A 21,800-nucleotide genomic window follows, 5' to 3' on the forward strand; every position below is an offset into this window, starting at 1 on the left:
CCTGCTTTTGCACGATAAAGGTTAAGTACAATGCATGCGATTATAAAGGATGAAACATTGACATTTTTATGTAAATGCCTTGCCTTATAATCAGAACAGTGTATTTTAAAGGTAATTGTGTAACATCAGGACAACAAACACTTCCATTTTTGACCTTACAGCTTCAAAGGGTGCATCCATACAACACATTCTAATGTCCAACCAAACAACAGCAAGGAGTTTTAACTTATTGTACTAATGGCAACTTCACATATTCATTTGTCTTTTTTCTTTATTCGTCGATGAGTTTTACTGAACAGCCCAGGCCAAACAAATTTCATTGGAGACCTTCTTGGCTTATTTTTTTACTTATCATTACTTTACAACAAAAAATCTCCCACAATTTCAGAAGATAACTCATCGTTAAAAAAAGTTGTTGAAAAAAAGACAAACTTAAATTTCTAATCCCAAAAGAGAATCTTGAATTCTGTTTCCTACATTTGACTGGAATTGTTCTGTAAACTTCATGATTGCCATACATGTATGTGCATTACTATGTTGAGGTAGACAATATAACACCCTTGCTTATCAAAGACAGCAACTTCATGATCAGTTACACATGACCATGTTTGCAGCATACATACTGCCAACTACCTACATGTATATGTACTGTCAACTACATACATGTACCGCCCACTACATACATGTACTGTTAACTGCATATATGTACTATCAACTACATATTATGTACTGTCAAGAAGATACATGTACTGTGATCTACATACACATATGTACTGTTAACTGCATACATGTCTACAAACTACATCATATGTACTGTCCACTATATGTCATGTATTGTGATCGACATACATGTACTGTGATCTACATATATGTACTTTTAACAGCAAGTGTTTGTGTCAACTACATGTACTTTCTGTCAGCTGTCTTCATCAACAATGTCCATGGTGAGCAGTCATTTCAACACCAGGAATAACTCTTCTTTGGTTCCATTCAAACTCTTTCATAGCACTTCAGGTGTATGGCTTTAACCTTAACTACTCTTAAGGATATCTTCATGCATCACACAGAAAGTGGAACATCAATAGATATATCTTAGAGCGCTCTGTACGAAAACTATGCCAATACTTATTTTCCCTGCCAACCACAGCGTAAAACAATATCGTGTTTGTGCCAAGAGCAACTATACTAGATGCCGTACACAGTTCGGGTGTTTTCTCGGACTTGCATGAGAACCTCGCTCAACGGAATGGCCTTCAGTTCAGCTATCTTCTCTGCAACGCACACCGCCATGGCTGGGTGGGAGCAGGCGACCTTGCCTTGAGGAATCTGCAACAAAGGCAAGGTTTCTTGATGAAGATTAGACATCCAGGTAATAAGAGGCCAGAAAGCAGGAACTCAAGCAACTGGGTATGATTGTGGATACAGTCAGATGTTTCAGACAGCCATCTGGCATCTTTCTTCAGTGACACTGGAGAAATCTTGCTGGAGAGAGTTTTTATATCCTAGCTGTGAATTGATGTGCAAAAGAGATCTAGTTGTAGAACAGGTTTATCCTATGAATCATCATGCAAAGAGGGGAAGACGACAAATTTGTAGTACTCGAAGGGAAACAAGGGTAAGACAAGTTAAGACTAAGTCAATGGAAATGAGTTAAGAAAGGCGAGGTTTAACTTGCAGCCTGCTAAGGTAGACACGTGACACAAAATTTGAGTTGGTTATGTGGTTAGCCAGTAGGGAGAAGGTTAAACAATCCCAATGACAGAAGCATACATTTATTACACATAAACATTGTTGTATGTGTTTTAAAGGTTGAAGTGAGTACTCATGAACTCAGATTAGTATATAGTGATCTGACTGACAAACCATCTTCAGGTGGTAGCAATCTACCCATTGATTCAATTCTTAGATCCCAACCTACCCACTGGCCATTTACAGGAAGCTGGAAGAGCTTATAGTTATTCAGATGACACATAACAATATCCAGTCCCACGTTTGAGGGGAGACACACTATAAGAGCATTTAAGACCACACTTCTTGAAAAATAGGTGTTTGATGGCTCAAAAGAATCTGCTTCTTATGTAACAGTGGGGTTCAAGGACTGCTAAACTGAAGATGCCATATGGCTTAACCCTTTTGGCCAAATGGTTTGCACGTTGGATTTGTGATCTGCCGGCCCGGGTCGATCCCAGGTGTCGGGATGTTATGCACAAGAAAATCTGTCTCTTAAGCTTACACTGTGTGTCAAACCATACAGCACAGTTAATAGTTTATCTGATTCAGATTTAAATGGTGTCAGAACCAAAATAGCAAAGGAACAGCTGCAGTACTGACCTGCCTAGGTACAAAGTAGGGGGCGTCTGTCTCCAGAAGGAGCCTGTCAAGTGGGATACGTCGCACGGCATCCTGAAGCGCTCGCGTGGTCGGGAAGGTCACGAGCGCAGTGATGCCCAGGTACATGTTGGGGTACCTGCAACAAAAAAAAAGGAATGAGCACTCAAAAAAATAATAAGTAATATTTTAAGCCAAAAAAAGCAGTCACTCAAGCAACTGGATATGATTTGGAAACGGTCAGACGTTTCAGATAGCATCCACCATCTTTCATCAGTGACACTGATGTGATCTGGGAGAAACTGGTCTTTTTTCCCTAACTACCATGAATGCAAAAAAGGTGAAGACAATTTGGGGGGTCCAATAGGAAACAAGGTAAGTCAAAGTCAGGCTGTCTAACTTTCGTAGACAGAAGTAATATTTTGTTACGATTTTCCTGTTACGTCAGACTGTGGCGAATCCTGAGGCAATACGACTCGCCAAATAGCAATTACTCAAGCAGCTTGACATGATATTGGAAATGGTCATATGTTTTAGCTAGCATCCGGATCCACTAACTTTTGTCAGTGACTTGTCTGTCAATGAACAGATTTCCACAATCATATCCAGTTGCTTGAGTAATTGCTATTTGCCATTTTTCTGTCATATTTGCAATACATATCTCTCATTTGCAAATTCAACTCATATCTTAAACAGAAGTTCGACAAGAACTCATTTGCCAGCAAAAACAAAAACTGTTTTCTGTTTGTGAATGTGTGATGTCATGCTTTCACAGAGAAGAGGTCACAGCAAACACAAAAATGCTGTAAATATAATGAACTGTAACCAAACACTTCAGGAAGTAATGGTTGAATAGTACACTCACTCTTCCATCCACCTCTGGGCGACGGCGAAGCTCTCAGTGAAGCAGTGGCGATGGATGATGTAATCGCGCGGCACCAGGTCCTGCATAATCTCAAACATCTCGTCATCTGCCTGGCGACAGTGGAGCACCAGCGGCTTCTTTACCTGCATTGCAAGGTGCAGCTGCAAGGGGGCAGTGCAACGCTGTTACCAATATCAGTCTTAAGAATCTTAAAAGGCACAAAGAAAGCTGCAACAATAAATTTTTGCAGTACATTTAATTAATTAGTTACATTGTTTAGATTTTGAAATATAAAAAAAAATCAGATGCTAAGACTTTCATCAGTCACCAAAAATTGCAATTTCAATGCATTCTTTTAAGGTAAAACATGAATCATGCTTTAGACAAAAACTTTTGTGGCCATAAAACCTTAACTCAAACCTTTCAAAGTCTTAGTTGAACTTGGGTAACAAATCTCATGGGTCATCTCACCTGTCTTATGAACACCTCTTTCTGAATGCTGGGCGGAGAAAAGTCCTTGGAATTGTCCAGTCCGATCTCCCCAAACGCTATCGCCTTCTCGTGCTTCAAGCAGTTCAGTAGGTTCTGCTCATTGACCATGTTGTACAGCTTAGCACTGTGGGGATGGCATCCAAACGCACCCCAAACGTTATCATTCTCCTGGAGCAGTCTTCTCCAGAAACCGTCCGGCACCCACGACTTAGGATCGCAGAACACGGCCACGCAGCCCTCAAAGCTGGCTGGAAAGTTCGCCTTGCTCATGAACGCTTGGAAGGATTCTCGGAACGACATCCTTTCGAACAGATAGTCTATGTGGCAGTGGGAGTCGACGTAACCCGCGTCTTTCACGCCGACCTGCCAGACGTACGACACCTCTAGCAAGGACGGCCAGCTCACCACCATCTTTCTTTTGTACGGCGGAGAGGTGACGCTGCTCGAGGTTTCGTCGGAGGTATCCTGTTCGACCTTCCATTTCGCAATTCCCGAACGGTAAGCTGGTATGACATACTTCCCCGCCACGCCCCCTTCGGCGCTTGCCGCTTTCTTCCACATTTGTGGCGGGATTTGGAAATGTCCTGGAGGCAGAAGTGTTGTGCTCTTCCCCTGCTGGGCGGATTCTGATGAATGTGGAGAATACCAATGATTCCCGTGGTGTTCTGCTGGTGCGTCGTATGACCCAAACGGTGAAGAGTTTTCTCGAAAGAAGCCAGGACTCTGTCCTACACCCTGTAGCGCCACAGAAGGGTGCGGGGGCACCGGGGGAGGGTACTGAGGCGAGAACTCTGCCTGGGGGGGAGGGGGAAAGGGGAACACTGGTCCATAGGTGCCTGGCTGCGCAGGTGAGAGTGGATGGGGAGGGGGGCTGTTCACACTGCCACCCACGATGTTTAGGTACTGGTCGTTCAGCATCAGAGACCTGTGGAGCAGATGCACGGCAAAGTTGTAGTGGTGCTGGGACAGGTGCTGGAAGTGGACAGACTGTCTGTGGAGCTCCTGGGCTTTCTGCATCATGTTTGGAGGGAGGTGAGCTGTCTCGTGGCTCTGTATGCCGTCATCACGAGCCGGCAACTGCAGAGATGTGGACTGCTCGCTGAGCAATCCTGGGGGATCTCTCAGAGGAAAGCTTGAGCCCTGGACTTGGGCTGGGCTGATGTCACCGCGAAATACGGGCAACAACTTTGGCGGAAAGCTACTGCTCCGTACGCTGCCACCGTTTGGGCCACGATCCTCTGAGTGTAGGTCGGAGTTGGCTTCTTCTTCATCGTCACCGTACCGTCCGACCTCCAGCTCCTCTTGTGACGCCAGGCTAAGGTTATGCTCCAAAGATGACGTCTCGGACCCGCTGTCTTCAAAGCACTCTTTCCTGTAGTCCTCCGAGAAGGGGCTTACTGGAAAAGGGGGCTGGAACTCCTCGGATGGACGTCTCAGAAGGCTAGGGGAGGGGTCCCGCGAGGGCATCCTACTACTTGGCGCACTGACACTTCTTGTTGTTGCCTCTAAGTCATCCTCTAAGTGTGTCTTGAAGCCCAGGGTTCTAGGAGGCATAGGTGTGGCTTTCCTTTTTGGTTTCTTCCTCTTCCCCTGACAAGATACAGGAGTGTCGGGGAGAGGGGGAGGAGGCATCTGTGTGCGATCCTCCTGCTCCTTCCTCTTAACGGACACTTGGGACGAAGATGGACTTTCCAGATCCTGTTCTTTCTTAGCAATCTGCTTGGTATCCACTGGTGACTTCTCCTCTGTACTGCTACCACTCTCTCTGTCCTCCTTGTCGGTATCTTTGTCGCTCCACCAGTTAAACTTTGAAATGTCCTTCTTGATTTCTTCTTGTTTTATTGGTGTAAGCTTGAAAGATATCTTGGTTCTATCTGAAGATTTTGCTTTGGGCTTGGGGGATAGTATCCTGTCCAGGACACTGTCGGCTGGGCTGACTGTCTGCTTCTTGCTTGTAATTCGTGTGTCCTCTGAATGCACCTTCTCAGCTTGTATCATGTTTCGGTTTTCGTCGGTGGGGTCCGTCTGTAGCCGCAGCCTCTCCTTTTTTGTGGTGGCTGCAACTGCACTTTTGACTTTTTCTGTTTTACCTGTTTTCTTTTGTTCATCTACAAGGATAGTCTGGGTGCTTTTAGGCTTTTCTGTTTTCACTGTTTTCTTCTGCTTGCGTCGGGTAAGCTTGACGCTATGGGAGACTCTTGGCTGCGGTTTATCTTGTTTAACCTGAAATGGCACAAGATAAAAAATGTAAAACAGATTGAACTACAAGGTAGTAGCGTTTTGCTTGAGACTAAGTATAATGCTTTTCCAACAGCCAGGGTTCAAAAGGCAATAATATAATGCAGCTAATTCTCTACACCTCGCATTTCCAGCCAAACACATTGAGTCAACCTCACTCTTCTTGATACATGTGTTGGGGTCTTTTATCTAATTTCTGTGTATAGACTTCACGACTGAGGCTAATGCCTGAAACTTCCCCATACACAAGACTGATGACTAAGGGTGGGTACCAGTACAGGAAATTCAGGTACAGGTACGGTCCAGGTCCAGAGGATCAGGTGCAGGTCCGGACCTGAACCTGGACCTAGTTGTTTGTGAATGGGCAATACTCAAAACAATGGTTCATTTTGCTACAAAGGAATCTGTTAGGTGGAGTATCCTACCTTCAAGTAAAGCAGCTGCCTTGTTATTAATATCAGTTAGACCAAGTTTGACTGTAGAAACTTGATAAAAAAGACTACCAACTCTCCTCTTCTTCGCTCTTGTTATTTTCTAGGACCAATAAGCCTAAAAATACGTACCGGTACCCACCCCTACCGATGAATGTACATCCCCATCCAAAACCAATTGATTCATCATCCAATCAAAATGATTGCAAGCTGTACCTCTGTCTTGTCACTTGTTAGAGGTGTTTCTTGAAGCTCCGCTCCCTTGTCTGTGATTGGTGAAGACACTTTCTGAAGGTCTGCCCTCTTGTCACTGATTGGTGGAGTTACTTCTTGAAGCTCTGCCTCCCAGTCATCACTCACTACAGCATCAGCTATCCTCGAGGGTAGGCTGTAAGGTACATATACGTTATGTTGTAGGAAAGGTTGTAACTGTAAGGTACAAATAGCCATTGGGTTAAGTATTCTGTCCTTTCTTAAAATAAATTTGTTCAATGCAAAAATAATTACTGCTTTTGGTGGCAAAATGTTCAGACATTGACACACAGGCGCACCAAGTTTTTTTTTTCACACTTTAGAAAGATTTGCCAAGGGTGTCACTCCACCATTGGGGAAAAGTGGTGTGAAGTGCATTTCCCTAGGGCACAACGTTGTAGTATGGTAAGTTTTGAATCAAGGAGGTTAAAAAAAAGGAAACCTCCTTAAAGGCTCCTTGGACCAACTGATTCTGTTTCCAACCTTCTGACAGTTGATCAACACCAGAGCATCAATAAGTTATATGAATAAATCTATAGATAAATAAATTAACAAATAGCAGGGATCGAAATACTTTTCTACTGCTACATGCAAAATTGCAAGTTGGCAAAAATTTTACGTGCAATTTAAAATAATTACATGCAAAATACAACTAGTCTATACTGCAATGTTCTAGCCACCATCCATCATTCTGTACTTTGGTGGAATGTTGCTGCTCTGGATGGATAAGAATTTTGCCCATTCTGTCACTGTTGATGGACTGAAATTGGCACATGAAAATATAGACAGAACTGCAAATTTTGGAAGGATATCCACATAATCAGCATGTTAGTTTGCAGCAAAGCCGAAGTTGATTGTTTATAACACCTACTGACAACCGGTGACGATCCCCGTCAGACAAAGGCATCGTGGCCTCAGTATTTTTACTATAGGCCATGTATTTTCAACATGCAAGATTGCAAGTTCGGAAAATTTTTATATGCAAATCTCAAAAATTATGTGCAAATTGCAAGTTAAGTATGTCTATTTCGAACCCTGAATAGTTAACTTCTTTAGTCAACAATGGTCCTTGATGAGAAGAGAACTTACACCTTGATGCCAAAAACATCACCAAGTCATATTCTCAATGTAGATATTGGAGGATATTGGAGTAAAAAATCATAATGCTTTCTGACTGGCCAGGCTGCTGTTCCCCTTGTCACCCAGTCTACCAGTGTGGGCTCTATTTGGCCAGGGAATACCTACAGCCCATCACATTGGACAGGCCTGACTGCAATACAGCATAGTTAATAATGATAATAATAATATGTAATATTGGGTGTAACAGCAGCTAGTTAGTACCCAATGTGTTGAGTAATGAGGCTGATTAATGTGGTCGAGGCGCCTCCTTAAAAATTGTTTTAAACCTTTTACCACCAAAAACTAATCCTTACTCAAGTTCTTTGCAACACTGAAGTGTGTTCAATGTTCCGAGTTTATGTGCAATGACAGGAATTCTGTGTAATATGTCAAAGGTGAAGGCTCCAGACTTGTAATCAGTTCTCCTCTGGACCATTGTTTTGATTTGCATAATAATGTCCTGACATGATTTGTTAATGTGTCAAGGGCCTTTACTTCTGACATATAACCCATAAATTATTTACAGTCAATGCACATGCATACTCAGAACAGTGAACAACATAATGTTGTAATTTACAACATCATGAACCTACTACCGCCACAACTAGGACAGCCTTATTACCCAAGAGAGGGTACCTACTGGCTGTGGATCAAGGTAAAGATCAAGTTAAAGATTTCAGAGAAAAATCTCTTTTCCCGTTTTCACAGGAACTTTTTGCCACCTGGTCACAGAAACTCCCATGATCTGCATCATCGTGACACTCAAAGAGGCCTTTCACATTTCATAAATTTCTCTCACTCGTTCAAGTATTTGTACACAATCCCCTCCCCTCACATTTACACAAAAAGAAAGACAGCTACCCGGCTATTTTTGTGGCCAACTGGCCTGCAACGTCCCCGTCCGGACCACCACCACCACTCCACTCGCGGCCGGCGTCCGTGCCTCTTCCACCGCCAAGGACACCAGCTGTTCCCGCTACCCGACCCTTCTTCGAGCTCGCCTCCTTCCATCTCCTCTTACCCACGCTCCTGCCACGTTCTTTCCCTCTGGTGGCTGTTTCCATCCTACAAAACTTGAGTGGAACTCTGAAAAGAACGGAAACAAAAACTCCAACAACTTTTCAGGAGCTTACCAAAACTTCGGGACACCCAGCATGCAGCGCGAGGTCGCACGAGTTTCCCGCCATATCGGTTTACTTCCGGGTCAGAGGTCGGGGCAAGCCAGTGGTCAAACAAAGTGGACAGCTGCAGTGAGTGGCATCTGATGGACGTCGTAGCAACTGGTGCTTTCTTATGCAAATCGGTCTCATTCATGGGTACCAAAAGGTAAAGGACAAGCAGAGGTTTCAGGAGAAGAAGCGCACTTTTTATCCCAAGGACGGAGGCTGGGTTGCTATCCAACAGTCTGTTTAGTGTTAACGTTACGCAAGGAGGTTAAAGAATCACTTGCGTTACGTAAAACTAAAACTATCCAAAACAATCATGCCCGAAGGACCAAGCGTACTACAATGGGGAGAAGTCGCCCGACAGTTTACTGGGCGTGAGATCAACCGGGTCGAAGGGAACACAAAGACCGTGAACAAGGAAGAACTTGTAGGCTGCAGACTCAACGATGTCAAGGTGTACGGCAAGGAACTTTTCCTGCAGTTTGTACAAAAGTCGCCAGTGCGCGGTGATGAGCGGAGCACGTGGATAAGGTACCACTTCTTGATGTGGGGCAGTCTGCGAGCCAACGAGTACAAGGGAATTTCAAGACAGTCCAAGACCGGTAAAGTTCCCGTTCCGCGGTTGGTACTGCACTTTGCAAAGGAGGAATTTTTGGCTTTCTATGGAGGGAGCATGGGTGAGGTAGACTCTCCAGCTTGCGACCAGGGCACTGATATTCTTACAGCTTCCTTCGATGTTGAGAAGGCGACAGACGCGATACAACATGCCCAACCAGTCTGCTACACTCTCCTAGACCAGACTTGTTTCTCAGGATTGGGTAACATCATCAAGAACGAGGTGCTGTACGCGGCCAAGGTGCATCCTCTGCAACCTGGCAACATGTTGTCAAGGCAACGGGCATTGTGCGTGGTGGAGCAAGCCTTGGCGTTCAGCTCGACATGGATGGAACACAAAGACGAGCACAAGGTATAAAACGGTAGTTCACGGAATATTGTACTACTAAATAGACTACAAGTATATCCGTTGTTTTTAAAAACTGTTTTTAGGGATATCGAGTTGACGGAGGTGGTTTCAACTTGATAAAGGTGAACTAGCAATACGTAACGTGATCAAGAAAAATATAAGTGACACTACTACAATTGTAGTCATGTCCTTAACATATTTCTTGATTTTTAAGATACATGAAAGACAACCAATGATCGGATTTCTGTGTGTAATGTACATGTGTATTATATATGTATTTCTATTTTTCATTTTAAACATCTTACAGAAGTTCAAGGAGCACTGGCAGATCTACTTTAAGAAGGACTGTCCGTTGGGTCACAAGACGTCCCGCGATTGGTTCGGGCCCGAGGACGGTCTGCAGCGCGTGACGACCTGGTGTTCCACATGTCAGCTGCTAGAGGGCGCATCGCAGGAGCAAGTCTACCCAAGGAAGATTGGACACGTGGGAAAGAGGAAACGTTCAGCATCACAGAAGGGAGGAAAGTCACGTCGTTGTGCAAGTACTGTGAAAAAACTGGACGTTCCTGAGAATAGCAAGAGCAGTACAGATAGAGGAAAAAGGAGTAAAGTGTCACAAACAGGGAAGCAGCTGACAGGAACACAGAAGAGAAAGAAACTTGAGAAAAAGCCAGTCATAGATCCTGAATCTGAGGAGGATTTTTGCACAGGCAAGAAAGTCAAGTTTCAGCCCAGAAAGCAGCATCATAGAGGAAAATCTGGGGATCAGAAATGCTCTAAAAGGAGAACAAGACCATGATTCTAGAGTTCCACTGTTGGTGTTGAAATTCATAATTTTTAGAAGAAACAACACAAGTGACACAACTTTGAGAACAAAGAAGACAAGGTTTTTTGTTTGTTTTTGGGATCACGAAGTAGAATCTTATCTCATGAAGCCAGTGTAATTACCGCTAGGCTAAAAGTTCAGGACCTGTCAGGCTGGTCAGATGGTGGGACTTGAACTTACATATACACAAAATTGTAATTGCAAGAAAATCCCTTCTTGTGGTCAGAAGAAAGTGTGCAAAAAGAAAGTTTTGCTATAGACTGATGTAATTACTAATATGACCAAAAAATTTCATTGGGACTGCAAGCACTGTACCTTAGTGACCTTTATATGCTGTTAAGAGGGGAAATGTCTGTCGTGGTTTAACATTTGTGCCATTTCACAGTGAGATTTTGCAAAATTTAGAGTAAAAAGCTAGCGTTCTAACGGTACTCATGAGGAGACTTTTAATTAAAATTCTTTTAACACCACATGTAATTAGAAAGATCTGGTCAGTTAGGAGGGTCATATCAACATTTTTCATGGTTGATCAGATATTGTTTCTAAAGTACCTACGAGCAAAGTACCACTATTTTAGTTCATAATTAGTGTAATAGTCGCAAATTATAGTTCGCTGACCCATTATGCTAAAAATGCTAGCTGCAACCCTGTGCACAATGATGTTTAGAATGTGTAATCCACAATTAGCAGCACCAAAGCTGTTAAAGAAAAACATAGCTACACAGATATAAAAACAGGTGAGATTTTTTATTCTATTTTGCATAGTGGGTGAGTCCATCAGACGAGACTTACAAAGACAGGCACAGCAATTTGAGAGGAATGCTCTTAACCAACTATTGACCCTATAAACAATGTCCTCCATGATTAGCAGAACTAGTCTATTATAATCAGGTATTTTCACTGAAGCGACTATGAGGAAAGTATTGTCTGCCATGTTACAACTTGGACGGTTAAACCTGGTTGTTACTGGGTAATTTAGTGAATGTGGCTACAGTCACATAATCATGATATTTGACAAATGTGTATTCATACTCATAGGCCTGAAACTTGCAGGTTCAATGGACCAACATGACGAATGTCACCTCACGTGACAAATACCAAAATTAAGGGACGGACAGTGCATTAGATTACTTACACCTCGCAAAATACATATTATACAATAATTACAATTGCAACATTTCTACAGCTACAGAGCTCTGTGATTTTTCTCAGCTTTTCACCTTTTCTCTGCATTTTTCTCCTTCCTTATACAATCTTTCCTACTGCTGCATTTCAAGACATTCTTTCCTATGCCCAAGTTCACAGTTCTGAGTGTGCATGCATAGGTGTCATGCAGGGTGATATAAGGAAAAGGTTTATTGCAACTGCCTTGTACGTACCCTGGGAGCCAGACAGGACCGGGTAGCTAGCAAGTTTTGTTCGGGGAGCCAAGGCAGTCAGCCTGCCGATCTCACATTAGCGCTCCGGGGGAGTTTAAGCCCGAAGTAGTTATCGCTACAGGTAGACCTAATCGGGCTTAAACTCCCCGGGGCGCTAATAGGAGCTCGTCGGGCCTGACTGTCTTGGGCCACTGAATAAACTGTCCTAGCTGCCCGATCCCGGATGGCCCCCAAGGTACCTTGTACAAAGCATGAGCCAGGGGCCTTGAACTTTGACCCTATATCACAAAGCATCACAACTGCACGTGTGCACTTGAACTGTGAAATGGCTTATTGTAGGCATAAAATATCTTAACTAACTTTAAAGTTTTCACTGTTATTACTTTGAACTGCATTCAAAAATGAAAAAAAGAAAAATCATTTGTCCACAGGTCCAATTTAAACATACATGTACATTTAAACATTGGCAAGACTGTGACATACTTTTACTTAAAATTACAGTATATTAGTAAGAATGTGCGCATGTTTAACCTTTCTTGTTCCGAGGGGTACTTCTGAAGGTCAATCTCTATTCATGGTTAAAAGTTCAACACGTACGTAACATGCTTTATGTTCCACATTGTCACAATCCAAATAAAGCAACCAAAGTGCTCCACGCTGTATTGTGCTGTTGCATACAAAACAGAATAAATGTTGAGTACTTAACCAGCAAAGCAATCAGATAATTCACTTTTTTTAAACATAAATGAATTAGCAGTGTGTAAAAAACTGATTTATCAAAACAAATGCGAAAGACATTTTAGTGTCCCTTCAAACACTTTCTAATCAAACTGACAATTGTGACAGCTGTCAAACAGGGTTAGCGATACATTTGCAAAGGACAACATCAAAAGGACAAACTATGAACATGTCATTATTCAGCTGTCGGCATGTTATTATTACATCTTGCACTTGTGTCATGTTATAACGTTATTATTGTACATGTATACATCATTGCGGTTTCTTCCCCCAAACATGTTTGACAAACCCTTTACAAATCTTACTGAACCAGTAATAGTTCAAAACATTAAAGAGGCCACAGCCGAAGATGTAGCACAGGGAGACCTGGAAAGGAAGCTGGTGAAAGGCATTGTGGAACCACATGACCTTGAAGAGGTTGAAGGTCGCGATGGCGGTCAGGAGGACGCGAGAGAAGAAGAAGGTGACCAGCATGGCAGCGCCGTTCCAGACGTAGTAGTTGGACGTACCGTAGCCCAGCTCTTTCAGAATGGTCCTGCAAGAATGAGGCAATGTTCAAATGGCAGCTGACATAACAGCTGGTGTCATCATTAATCTACGTTTTTATTCTTTATTACTTCCTAACCCAAAAGTGGAAAATACTATTGTCATAGTTGTATTATGATATGATAGATGTAAACCTCACAGCAAAGATTGCATGTAGCACAGTTTCTTCTCTTGTTTTTAGATAGGTGAGTTTTATCTCAAATGTATGTATTTAATGCACATTTGTAATTTCTGTTCCTGCCCTTGCATTGGGAGTTTTGATACATCACAAGCCACTTGACCAACATAGATAAGAACAAATATTATTCCTTTGTTTTGCACCAGTTTATGGACTAGATACATTTTATGACGTACCGTAAGTTGACTGTTGGATTGGAGATTTCCATCATGTAGGAGATGTTGGCGTAGTATGGCATAGCAGGGTAGCTCTGTTGGCAGGGAAAGACAATATATGTATGAAAGGGAAGACGTCATGCATTTCCTCTATCTACAAAGTGCCCACCCAAATCATAGAGGATGCTGGCGGACTACCAGTGAGGCATTGCCCGTGGCTAGTTTGTAGCCATGGGCCTTAAACTTTGACCTTAAACCACAATGCATCACTACTACACATGCACACTAGGAACTGTGAAATGGCTTATTGATAAATTATTGCTAATTGAACAAAGGGAAAATAAGCCAAGTTCTTCTATATAATACATGTATTGCTTATCGTTTTTTCACTTTCACAATAGATCATCAGAAGTTAACATTGGAAGTCATGAAAAATATCAAGCATTTTGAAAAGTTTCTTACCGCTCCTATGTACGCTGTGAAGAGAGATGTGACATGATGGGCGATGAAGGCCTTGGTGGCTAGCTGTGGGTTCTGCAGTAATATCACCACGTCTAGAAAAAGGAAGTATGATAACTAGGATGACACTCAGGCTACCTGCAATATACTGTAAATGCATTTAATTTCGCGGTAGTGGGAAAAAGGACTTTTTGCGGTGGTTTTAAGTTCGCAGTAGCACCATGCACTGTAGTCTCTTACTGCCATGGAAAAATGTTTGTGGTGGCTTCAAATTTGCGGTGAAGGGGCCACCGCGAAAGTCTGCAAACAGTAAACCACCGCAAAAGTCTGCATTTACAGTACCAGTACTTTATATTTGCAACCAACTAGTTTTCCAAGGGTTGTGTGCCATCATCTGTTCAGGCGGAGGCCAATGATGATGATCAGTGTAATGTACCATATACCAGTTCTTGTTTGCAATGTCTATGATGACAAGTCTTTTCTGGTCTACATAACTTTGTAATGGCTAATAACAAACCTCCTTGCTAATACTGTAGTAATACTACATCAGATATATATTTTGTATTAAGGGCAATGACCCCTAATTGACGGCTGCGCAGAAGGTCCCTGGTGAGTCCCCACAGGATTGATTTTTAAAAGTATCAGAAGATGTGTTTTTCTTTGGAAATGTTGGCATCTTGGAGCTGTATTCTACAGGTAAGGGTTGTAGGTTTTTTATTATGTCGAAAAAAACAGACTTTTAAGCCTGTTTTGGGTGCCTGGAACACTAGAAAGAAGTTTGTTATGTAGCTGTCATTGTAGTGCCAGATGGGGTCAAAGGTCACCGAGTTGCGTTTGGATGCAAATCACCGGTCAGAAAGTTCCGAAAAGTTGAGAATGGACATTTTAGAAGCCGGGCTACCCTCTCAATGTTAGTTTTTCGAGAACGAAACGTCAGGTAGGTGACTTTTGACAGCTTCTATTTGCCATTAAATGCATTATAAGGATAGGGAAGACATGATTGGTGGTCACTGCTCTGCCATGTTCGGGCCGGGTATTCAAGTTCAAAATTAGCAGGTGTCAAGACACTTCAAGTGATGCGGGAAGGGTTGTCAAGCATTGTCACAAGTTTTAAAGACTTCACGGAGACCCTACTCCAAGGATTGGTCCCCAGGGAGCACAGGTGTCAGGAGGGATGTGGTAAGGTTTGTGGCTTTGGTTAGACTTCATATTGTTTAGCAAAAAGTGGCACAAACAGGGCAAAATGGTAAAATCTGCTCACCCTGTCATAAGGGGACTACTCTCCATCAGTTTAGACACCAAAATTTGTATCTAAATGCTGTTAGACCACACTTTGGAGCAGATGATGAGAGTGCATAGAATGAGGGGGGGAGGGGTAGGTGTGTCCTTTGGGGCTTATATATCATTGGGGGCCAATATGTTCCCAAAAATTGGTTATATGGGCAAAAGAAAGGCTCTACCTGACTCAACTGACTGAAATTTCTTGAGAAATTCTGCCATTTTAGTGGTTTTGGGCCTGATTTCTTACTTTCTGTACCTTTTATTGATAATGTAATATGCACTCTCATAAAATGCTTCAAAGTCTAACCTGGCAGCTTTTCAATACAACTTTAGGTGTGTAAATGGTGGGAGAATACTTTCCTTATGCTAGAAAGATCAGCTTTTAACTTTTTCTTCAGTTTGTGTCACTTTTTGGTTAATGCTATGGAGCCTATCAAATGCCTCAAACCACTGCCAAAGCCTTGAGGAAAGTCCTCTGACACCTGCCATGAGATCCATTCCCCTGGGAGCATTCTTGGTCAGAAAGCTTTGAAACTTGGGATAATGTTTGAAAACTCTTACTCGCATCATGCGAAATGATTGAAACTTGTCAATTCTCAAGTTCGGGCCCCTACAAGGGCAATGACCCCTAATTGACGGCTGCGCAGAAGGTCCCTGGTGAGTCCCCACAGGATTGATTTTTAAAAGTATCAGAAGATGTGTTTTTCTTTGGAAATGTTGGCATCTTGGAGCTGTATTCTACAGGTAAGGGTTGTAGGTTTTTTATTATGTCGAAAAAAACAGACTTTTAAGCCTGTTTTGGGTGCCTGGAACACTAGAAAGAAGTTTGTTATGTAGCTGTCATTGTAGTGCCAGATGGGGTCAAAGGTCACCGAGTTGCGTTTGGATGCAAATCACCGGTCAGAAAGTTCCGAAAAGTTGAGAATGGACATTTTAGAAGCCGGGCTACCCTCTCAATGTTAGTTTTTCGAGAACGAAACGTCAGGTAGGTGACTTTTGACAGCTTCTATTTGCCATTAAATGCATTATAAGGATAGGGAAGACATGATTGGTGGTCACTGCTCTTAAAGATCACTGTACCTGCCATGATATATCCCAGGTACACAGCTGAGATGAACCTCACCACTGGGGAGTTGAACCTAACACAGATAGACAAAAGAAGTAATAAAATTGAGCATAACTGATCCACATGTAGTTTTTATGTGGTCAAACTTTTAAAAATGTACGTCCGACAAGGTTAGACAATGGAAACATATATTTTCCTCAATCCAAAGATTTCTAAAAAGATTTCTTATAGTTGAAGAGTTTGTGTGAAATTTCACATTTTTAAAAGCCATAGACTTGTCATGTCGACAGACCTTAGTGGTAGAGGCACACCAAATTCTACCTAAAACACAATGTTTGCAGAGGAAACTCACATTTTCCGTAAAAAATTTTATCAGGTTAGTAGGCCAATTGAACAAAGTCTTTAATTCTTCAGCAAACATTTTGAAAACCATCAACAAAATGAATCAATTATTAATTTTGTACTGAGGAAGGCGACAGATGGTCGTCAAAACATTTACTGAAGATTTAAAGGGAGGTTGTACAACGAAGAAGACTTTGTTCAAGAGAAAACATTTGCTTGCGACTTACCATACTCCATCAGCAGGAAGCTCTGTGCATGTGTAGGCGTACCAGGACAAGATGGCGGTGATGGCCGCGTGGAGGCCCGCCATAAAGCTGCACAAAAACACCAATAGATCAACACCATTATATCAACAGTTGCTTCGTAACACTACTGGGTACTTAGGGACTATCACATGAAAAATAATTATGTCTAGGATAGGGGTGGGTACTGGTACAGAAAATTTGGGTCCAGGTATGGTCCAGGTCCAGAGGATTAGGTCCAGGTATTATAGACCTGATTGTTTGTGAGAAAGAGAAAGAACGATACATAAAACAATAGTCGATTTTGCTACTAAGGATTCATTGGTGGAGTATCCGACGACCACTGGCATTTTAAAATCCTATCTTCATGTAAACAGCACTATCTTCATGTGAACAACACTAACTTCAACCAAGTTTGACTGTAGAAACTTGGCAACACCCTCTAGGAACCCCAAAACCAATGCAAGCTTGCGAATAAAAAAAAAGTTAAATTCATTATAAATCTAACTTATTCTAAGAGGTTAGAAATGCTGAACAATGACTAAACATACAGTCAAGGTTGGACAAGTCCACTAGCCCTATTGTCCTGGGCAAGTGAAAATGCCTATCGGGCAAGTGTATGTCCTACCCCACTTGCCTCATCGGATAAGTCAGATTTTTTCCATTGAGTAAGATTTTGATACCCTTGCTACTTTTCACAGTCATGGCATCAAGCATTGGTCAATAAAGAAAAATAAAGCCAATAACAAGAATTCCATTGATGGAATTGAAAGTACTTAGAAAAATGTCATTTCAATTTCAGGCACGAGAAAAGTTGGTTTGGGCAAGTAAATATTCTATGTACTTGCCAGATAGGACAAGTGAATTTTAGAAAACTTGTCCAACCCTGACAGTACAGTGTTATTGGTACACCCAACAACGGATTCTTTTTTCTTCTTTCACATCTTCTTCTTTGACCTTGGAATTTATGTTGGCATTCTTTGACAAAAGTATACACTTTCCAATATTTTTTTTCAATTCACAGCATATCTGTGCTCATTTTGCAGCTGCTTTGTACGATTTACAGTAGGGTTGAAAACTTTTTTTGAAACGGCCAAAAATTGCAATCCAGATATAATATCAACATGGTATAACCGCTACATCCATCCTGATAATACTGTAAATGCAGAAATGTTCGCAGTGGATTAATGTTCGCGGTTTTCGCGGTGGCCGTTCAATCACGAATTTAAAACCACCGCGAACATTTATCCATGGCAGTAAGAGACTACAGTGCATGGTGCTACCGCAAAATTAAAACCACCGCGAAAAGTCCCCTTTCCCGTTACCGCAAAATTAAATCCCCGCGAACTTAAATGCATTTACAGTATCAACACCAAGCTTAAGGTTACCAATCTGGAAATAGATTCAATTCACCCTTTATGTTATCGCACAAGGTCAATCCGTGGGTTTTCAGTTTCCTATCCAGTTTATTTAAATCACACAGCTGTTTTGTGCCATCTGATAAGACTGTTTGTAACCAGGGTGATTCAAACATTGCACAACTTTCTTTTATTCTGGTACTAAGACATGTAAGTCAATTGATCCTACCTGGTGAACAACAAAAATGCATATGTAGCATTTACTTCAAATTAACAGTTTGCGTCATCCTAAGTCACTTCACATTTGTGTGAAAATGCAGAGCTCTCCGATACTGCTAAATATTTCATACACAGGGACCAACCACTAACAACCGTCAGAGGAAGGGGCTTGACCAAAATCAAAAAGCTTTTAACTTTAACATTTTGCAAAACAGAAAGTCCACAAATAAGGTAGAAAATATGCATTAGCAAATTAGAAATTCATTCATTCCATACTAGTAGTGATTGACAGGTAAATTTGTGATGATTAATTAATGATTCTTCCCTTAAGGTCTATTATGTTGTTTATGCCATGCATGCTGAGATAGTAACTGTTTTGGTTACAGGCGACGAGGCATTGAGATAATTTATAAACACACACAAAATGTGATATCCATGACGTAAGCCGCTTAATTGCACACCCAATTTGCCACCGAATCCCGTGCAATTTTCCGGCTTGTGCGATACTGCGAAGTTACCCAGTTGGACCGCACCGCCACAGGATTTTAGGATTCCGAAGTGTGCGTTTATCCGACGTGCAATTAACTGGCTCCCACTGTAGTATGTCAGTACAATGTTTATTGTTTATTGACTCCTTTAGTTGATGACAGCTTATTGATGACAGCTTATCGCTGCAACATCTACACTACCAGGAGTAATAATAACACATAACACTTGGACACAACATACACAACATGTCATTCAAAATATCATTACAAAATTATGCATTTGCCTTATCAAGTACCTCATGTACCATATTAGCTGAGCTTTCGCATGTGTTTCATTAGCTGCTGTCTAAACATCTTGGATGTACTCACAGTTTGTAACTCATGTGCTAGTTGGTTCCATTCGGATGTTGCTCTAAATGTGAAGGATTTCTCAAGACTACTTGTCTTTGGTTTCTCAGTTTTAAAGTTTTTCGGTGTTGTGACAGACAATGTTACAACAGACGTAATGGATGAAATGACAATGTACTGAATCAGATATATTTGCAATACATTATAGAGGAAACATAATAGATACAGCTAGACAGTGTGGCAGATATAATCATTTATTCCCTCTCTCGCTGTTCGTCAGTCTTATGTAAAAGGTGTATTATGTAAAATATATATTGTATAATGCATGATAAAATTTATTTATTTATTTATTGGTTTGGCTGTTCAGCACACACAGGCAGAGCTGCCCAACTAGTATGTTACGTTACATATATAATACCATATACCCTTTAGAGACTATATGTATATTGCCAAAGTTTATCACAAGGTTTTTCTCGTAACATAAATGCAGAAACTTTCGCGGTGGTTTAATGTTCGTTGTTTTCGCGGCGACCGCTTCACCGCGAATCTAAAACCACAGTGAAAAGTCCATTTTCCCGCTACCACGAAATTAAATGTCCGCGAACTTAAATGCATTTACAGTATTCTCATTCCCCCTTTAGTAGCCACAAAGGTGAGTGAGGTAGGCCTCCTCAGCAGACTCCTGGGTTGGGCCTCTATTTTTCTCTCACCATGCTGTGTTTTCCCATAATTTGTGTGACATGTATTATAGTATCATTTCTTGTATACTGGAGGGGGATTTCAAGACTAAAAGACATTGCACGATAAGAAGTGGACACATACAAACGGAAAACAGTGAATAGTTTATAATGAACGTCCCAACCCATATGCCTGCTATAAACGAGGCTAAGATGGGAGGGGAGGGCGAAAAGCCGGTAGAAATTATGCACGCATGGCGGGGTGACCTTTTCGGTCGGCGCCTTCAAGGGAAAAACAAAACAAGGAAAATCTGAAGGGGAGGGGGAGAGGAACGATAACACATGTAACGTTATTTATATACCCACTAGTCATCCACGAGTATCTTCCTCTCCACAGACAACTCGCCGTACGCCTTGAAGCGGCTCCCGAAGAAGGCCGGCGAGATCTTCCTGAAGACGATGATCCATGTGAGGATGGAGCCCAGCGTAGCGACCACATGCAGCGTCTCGAAAGCCATGGTCGACTGCGGTCAAGTGATACGAAGGCCGTATATACGGAGGATTATACGAAGACTGCACGGAGATACACAAGGACGTATACGGAGATGCGATAGTCAACACTTCCTCATCACACAAGTGTAACGTTACTGTCATTAGCATAACAATGATATCATTGGTGGCGCGGCCTGCGGGCTCACATGGGGTTAGCAGGCAGGCCAGTATGGCTGTAGGGCGTGAAAGGGGCTTGCCGCACACTGTACCACCCAAATCCTGATCTGCGGAGCCCCAAAAGAGCACTCAAGGGACCGATAAAATCTTGTCACTGTAGACAGGTGATCACTGTATGATATATGATATTAATGTTTTTGTTTATGTTTATTGAATGAGGATGATGATGAATTGATTGATTGACATTGTGCATACTTCATTGTAATGCATCATTGTGCATACTTCATTGTAATGCGTAATATGATATGGTTAATGATGTTAATGATTGATTTATGCTTTATATGTGTAATTTGTTTTGATGTATTTTAATGACCATGTGTAGAGGACTCCAGGAAGATTAGTTCAATGTAACTAATGGAGATTCCTAATAAACAAACAAACAAACAAACAACAAACTGTAGACAGGTGATCACTGTAGATAGGACGATGCCAATGTCCGTGAATGGGGGAATGAATTATGTAAATGGCGTCAATGAAGGTAGTGCATCCAGGTAGAAAGACATTATACAAAAATTGCTATTATCATTATTAGCATAATCTTTATGAAAAAATATATTAACATTAGATAACACATATCAAATATATTAGAATATCATAACATCCAGGTAGAAAGTCATTAACAAGGTTTTTAAGATAAGACTTTTTTATGTTTCAAAATTTCGTTGATGAAAGCTCCTTGATTTCATCCAGCTGCTCGAGTAACTGTTACCTTGTGAATCTAGGAAAAAACCGCGTTTCCGGTCGCTGGACCGAATCTCCAAGCAGATCCTACGGTAGCATAAGATACAGTAGAACCCGTTTGAATGCACATTCCATTTGCCAGCGTATTTCGTGCAATTATCCCGATGGTCAACAAAGCAAAGTTATTCAGCTGGACCAGACCATCACGGGATTTGGTGATTCCGTGCAATTAA

The 21,800-nt window shown here is 41.8% G+C and overlaps 3 protein-coding genes across 5 annotated transcripts; 1 reads left to right on the top strand and 2 right to left on the bottom strand.

Moving 5' to 3' along the window:
- Window positions 1-75: 75 nt before the first annotated feature.
- LOC118415293 lies at window positions 76-8,936 on the bottom strand. Of its 2 annotated transcripts, none has more exons than XM_035819788.1 (6): window positions 8,859-8,936; window positions 6,571-6,742; window positions 3,665-5,908; window positions 3,194-3,354; window positions 2,332-2,467; window positions 76-1,326 (listed from the first exon to the last, which is right to left on the bottom strand). In XM_035819788.1, the coding sequence occupies exons 1-6, from the start codon at window positions 8,879-8,881 to the stop codon at window positions 1,186-1,188; spliced, it is 2,877 nt and encodes a 958-aa protein (XP_035675681.1). In that variant the 5' UTR covers window positions 8,882-8,936; the 3' UTR covers window positions 76-1,185. The 2 variants fall into 2 exon arrangements, with proteins under 2 accessions (XP_035675681.1, XP_035675680.1); XM_035819787.1 differs by lacking the exon at window positions 8,859-8,936 and adding an exon at window positions 8,587-8,852.
- Window positions 8,937-8,971: 35 nt separating this feature from the next.
- Window positions 8,972-12,456, top strand: LOC118415294 (endonuclease 8-like 2). 2 transcript variants are annotated; one of them, XM_035819791.1, is made up of 3 exons: window positions 8,984-9,144; window positions 9,175-9,858; window positions 10,163-12,456. In XM_035819791.1, the coding sequence occupies exons 2-3, from the start codon at window positions 9,208-9,210 to the stop codon at window positions 10,652-10,654; spliced, it is 1,143 nt and encodes a 380-aa protein (XP_035675684.1). In that variant the 5' UTR covers window positions 8,984-9,144; window positions 9,175-9,207; the 3' UTR covers window positions 10,655-12,456. The 2 variants fall into 2 exon arrangements, with proteins under 2 accessions (XP_035675683.1, XP_035675684.1); XM_035819790.1 differs by having other exon boundaries at window positions 8,972-9,858.
- On the bottom strand, window positions 11,414-20,840 carry LOC118415295 (TLC domain-containing protein 4-B-like). Its single transcript, XM_035819792.1, has 6 exons — window positions 20,524-20,840; window positions 17,053-17,139; window positions 16,498-16,556; window positions 14,140-14,231; window positions 13,699-13,772; window positions 11,414-13,333 (listed from the first exon to the last, which is right to left on the bottom strand). Exons 1-6 carry the CDS (start codon window positions 20,673-20,675, stop codon window positions 13,051-13,053), a joined length of 747 nt encoding a protein of 248 aa, XP_035675685.1. The 5' UTR covers window positions 20,676-20,840; the 3' UTR covers window positions 11,414-13,050.
- Window positions 20,841-21,800: the final 960 nt, after the last annotated feature.

Source organism: Branchiostoma floridae, chromosome 5 (assembly GCF_000003815.2).
Source record: "Branchiostoma floridae strain S238N-H82 chromosome 5, Bfl_VNyyK, whole genome shotgun sequence".
Classification (NCBI taxonomy): domain Eukaryota; kingdom Metazoa; phylum Chordata; class Leptocardii; order Amphioxiformes; family Branchiostomatidae; genus Branchiostoma; species Branchiostoma floridae.

Excerpts from the sequence above, each read along its gene's own strand:
- LOC118415293 (XM_035819787.1), bottom strand. The coding sequence starts at position 8,789 with ATGGAAACAGCCACCAGAGGGAAAGAACGTGGCAGGAGCGTGGGTAAG. Across the intron at positions 6,743-8,586 it reads TTGGCCACAAAAATAGCCGG|CCTACCCTCGAGGATAGCTG; the intron begins GTAGCTGTCTTT and ends TGTACCTTACAG. Across the intron at positions 5,909-6,570 it reads TAACAAGTGACAAGACAGAG|GTTAAACAAGATAAACCGCA; the intron begins GTACAGCTTGCA and ends GTGCCATTTCAG.
- LOC118415294 (XM_035819790.1), top strand. The coding sequence starts at position 9,208 with ATGCCCGAAGGACCAAGCGTACTACAATGGGGAGAAGTCGCCCGACAG. Across the intron at positions 9,859-10,162 it reads AACACAAAGACGAGCACAAG|AAGTTCAAGGAGCACTGGCA; the intron begins GTATAAAACGGT and ends AACATCTTACAG.
- LOC118415295 (XM_035819792.1), bottom strand. The coding sequence starts at position 20,675 with ATGGCTTTCGAGACGCTGCATGTGGTCGCTACGCTGGGCTCCATCCTC. Across the intron at positions 16,557-17,052 it reads CTTCCTGCTGATGGAGTATG|GTTCAACTCCCCAGTGGTGA; the intron begins GTAAGTCGCAAG and ends TATCTGTGTTAG. Across the intron at positions 13,334-13,698 it reads AATCCAACAGTCAACTTACG|GACCATTCTGAAAGAGCTGG; the intron begins GTACGTCATAAA and ends TCATTCTTGCAG.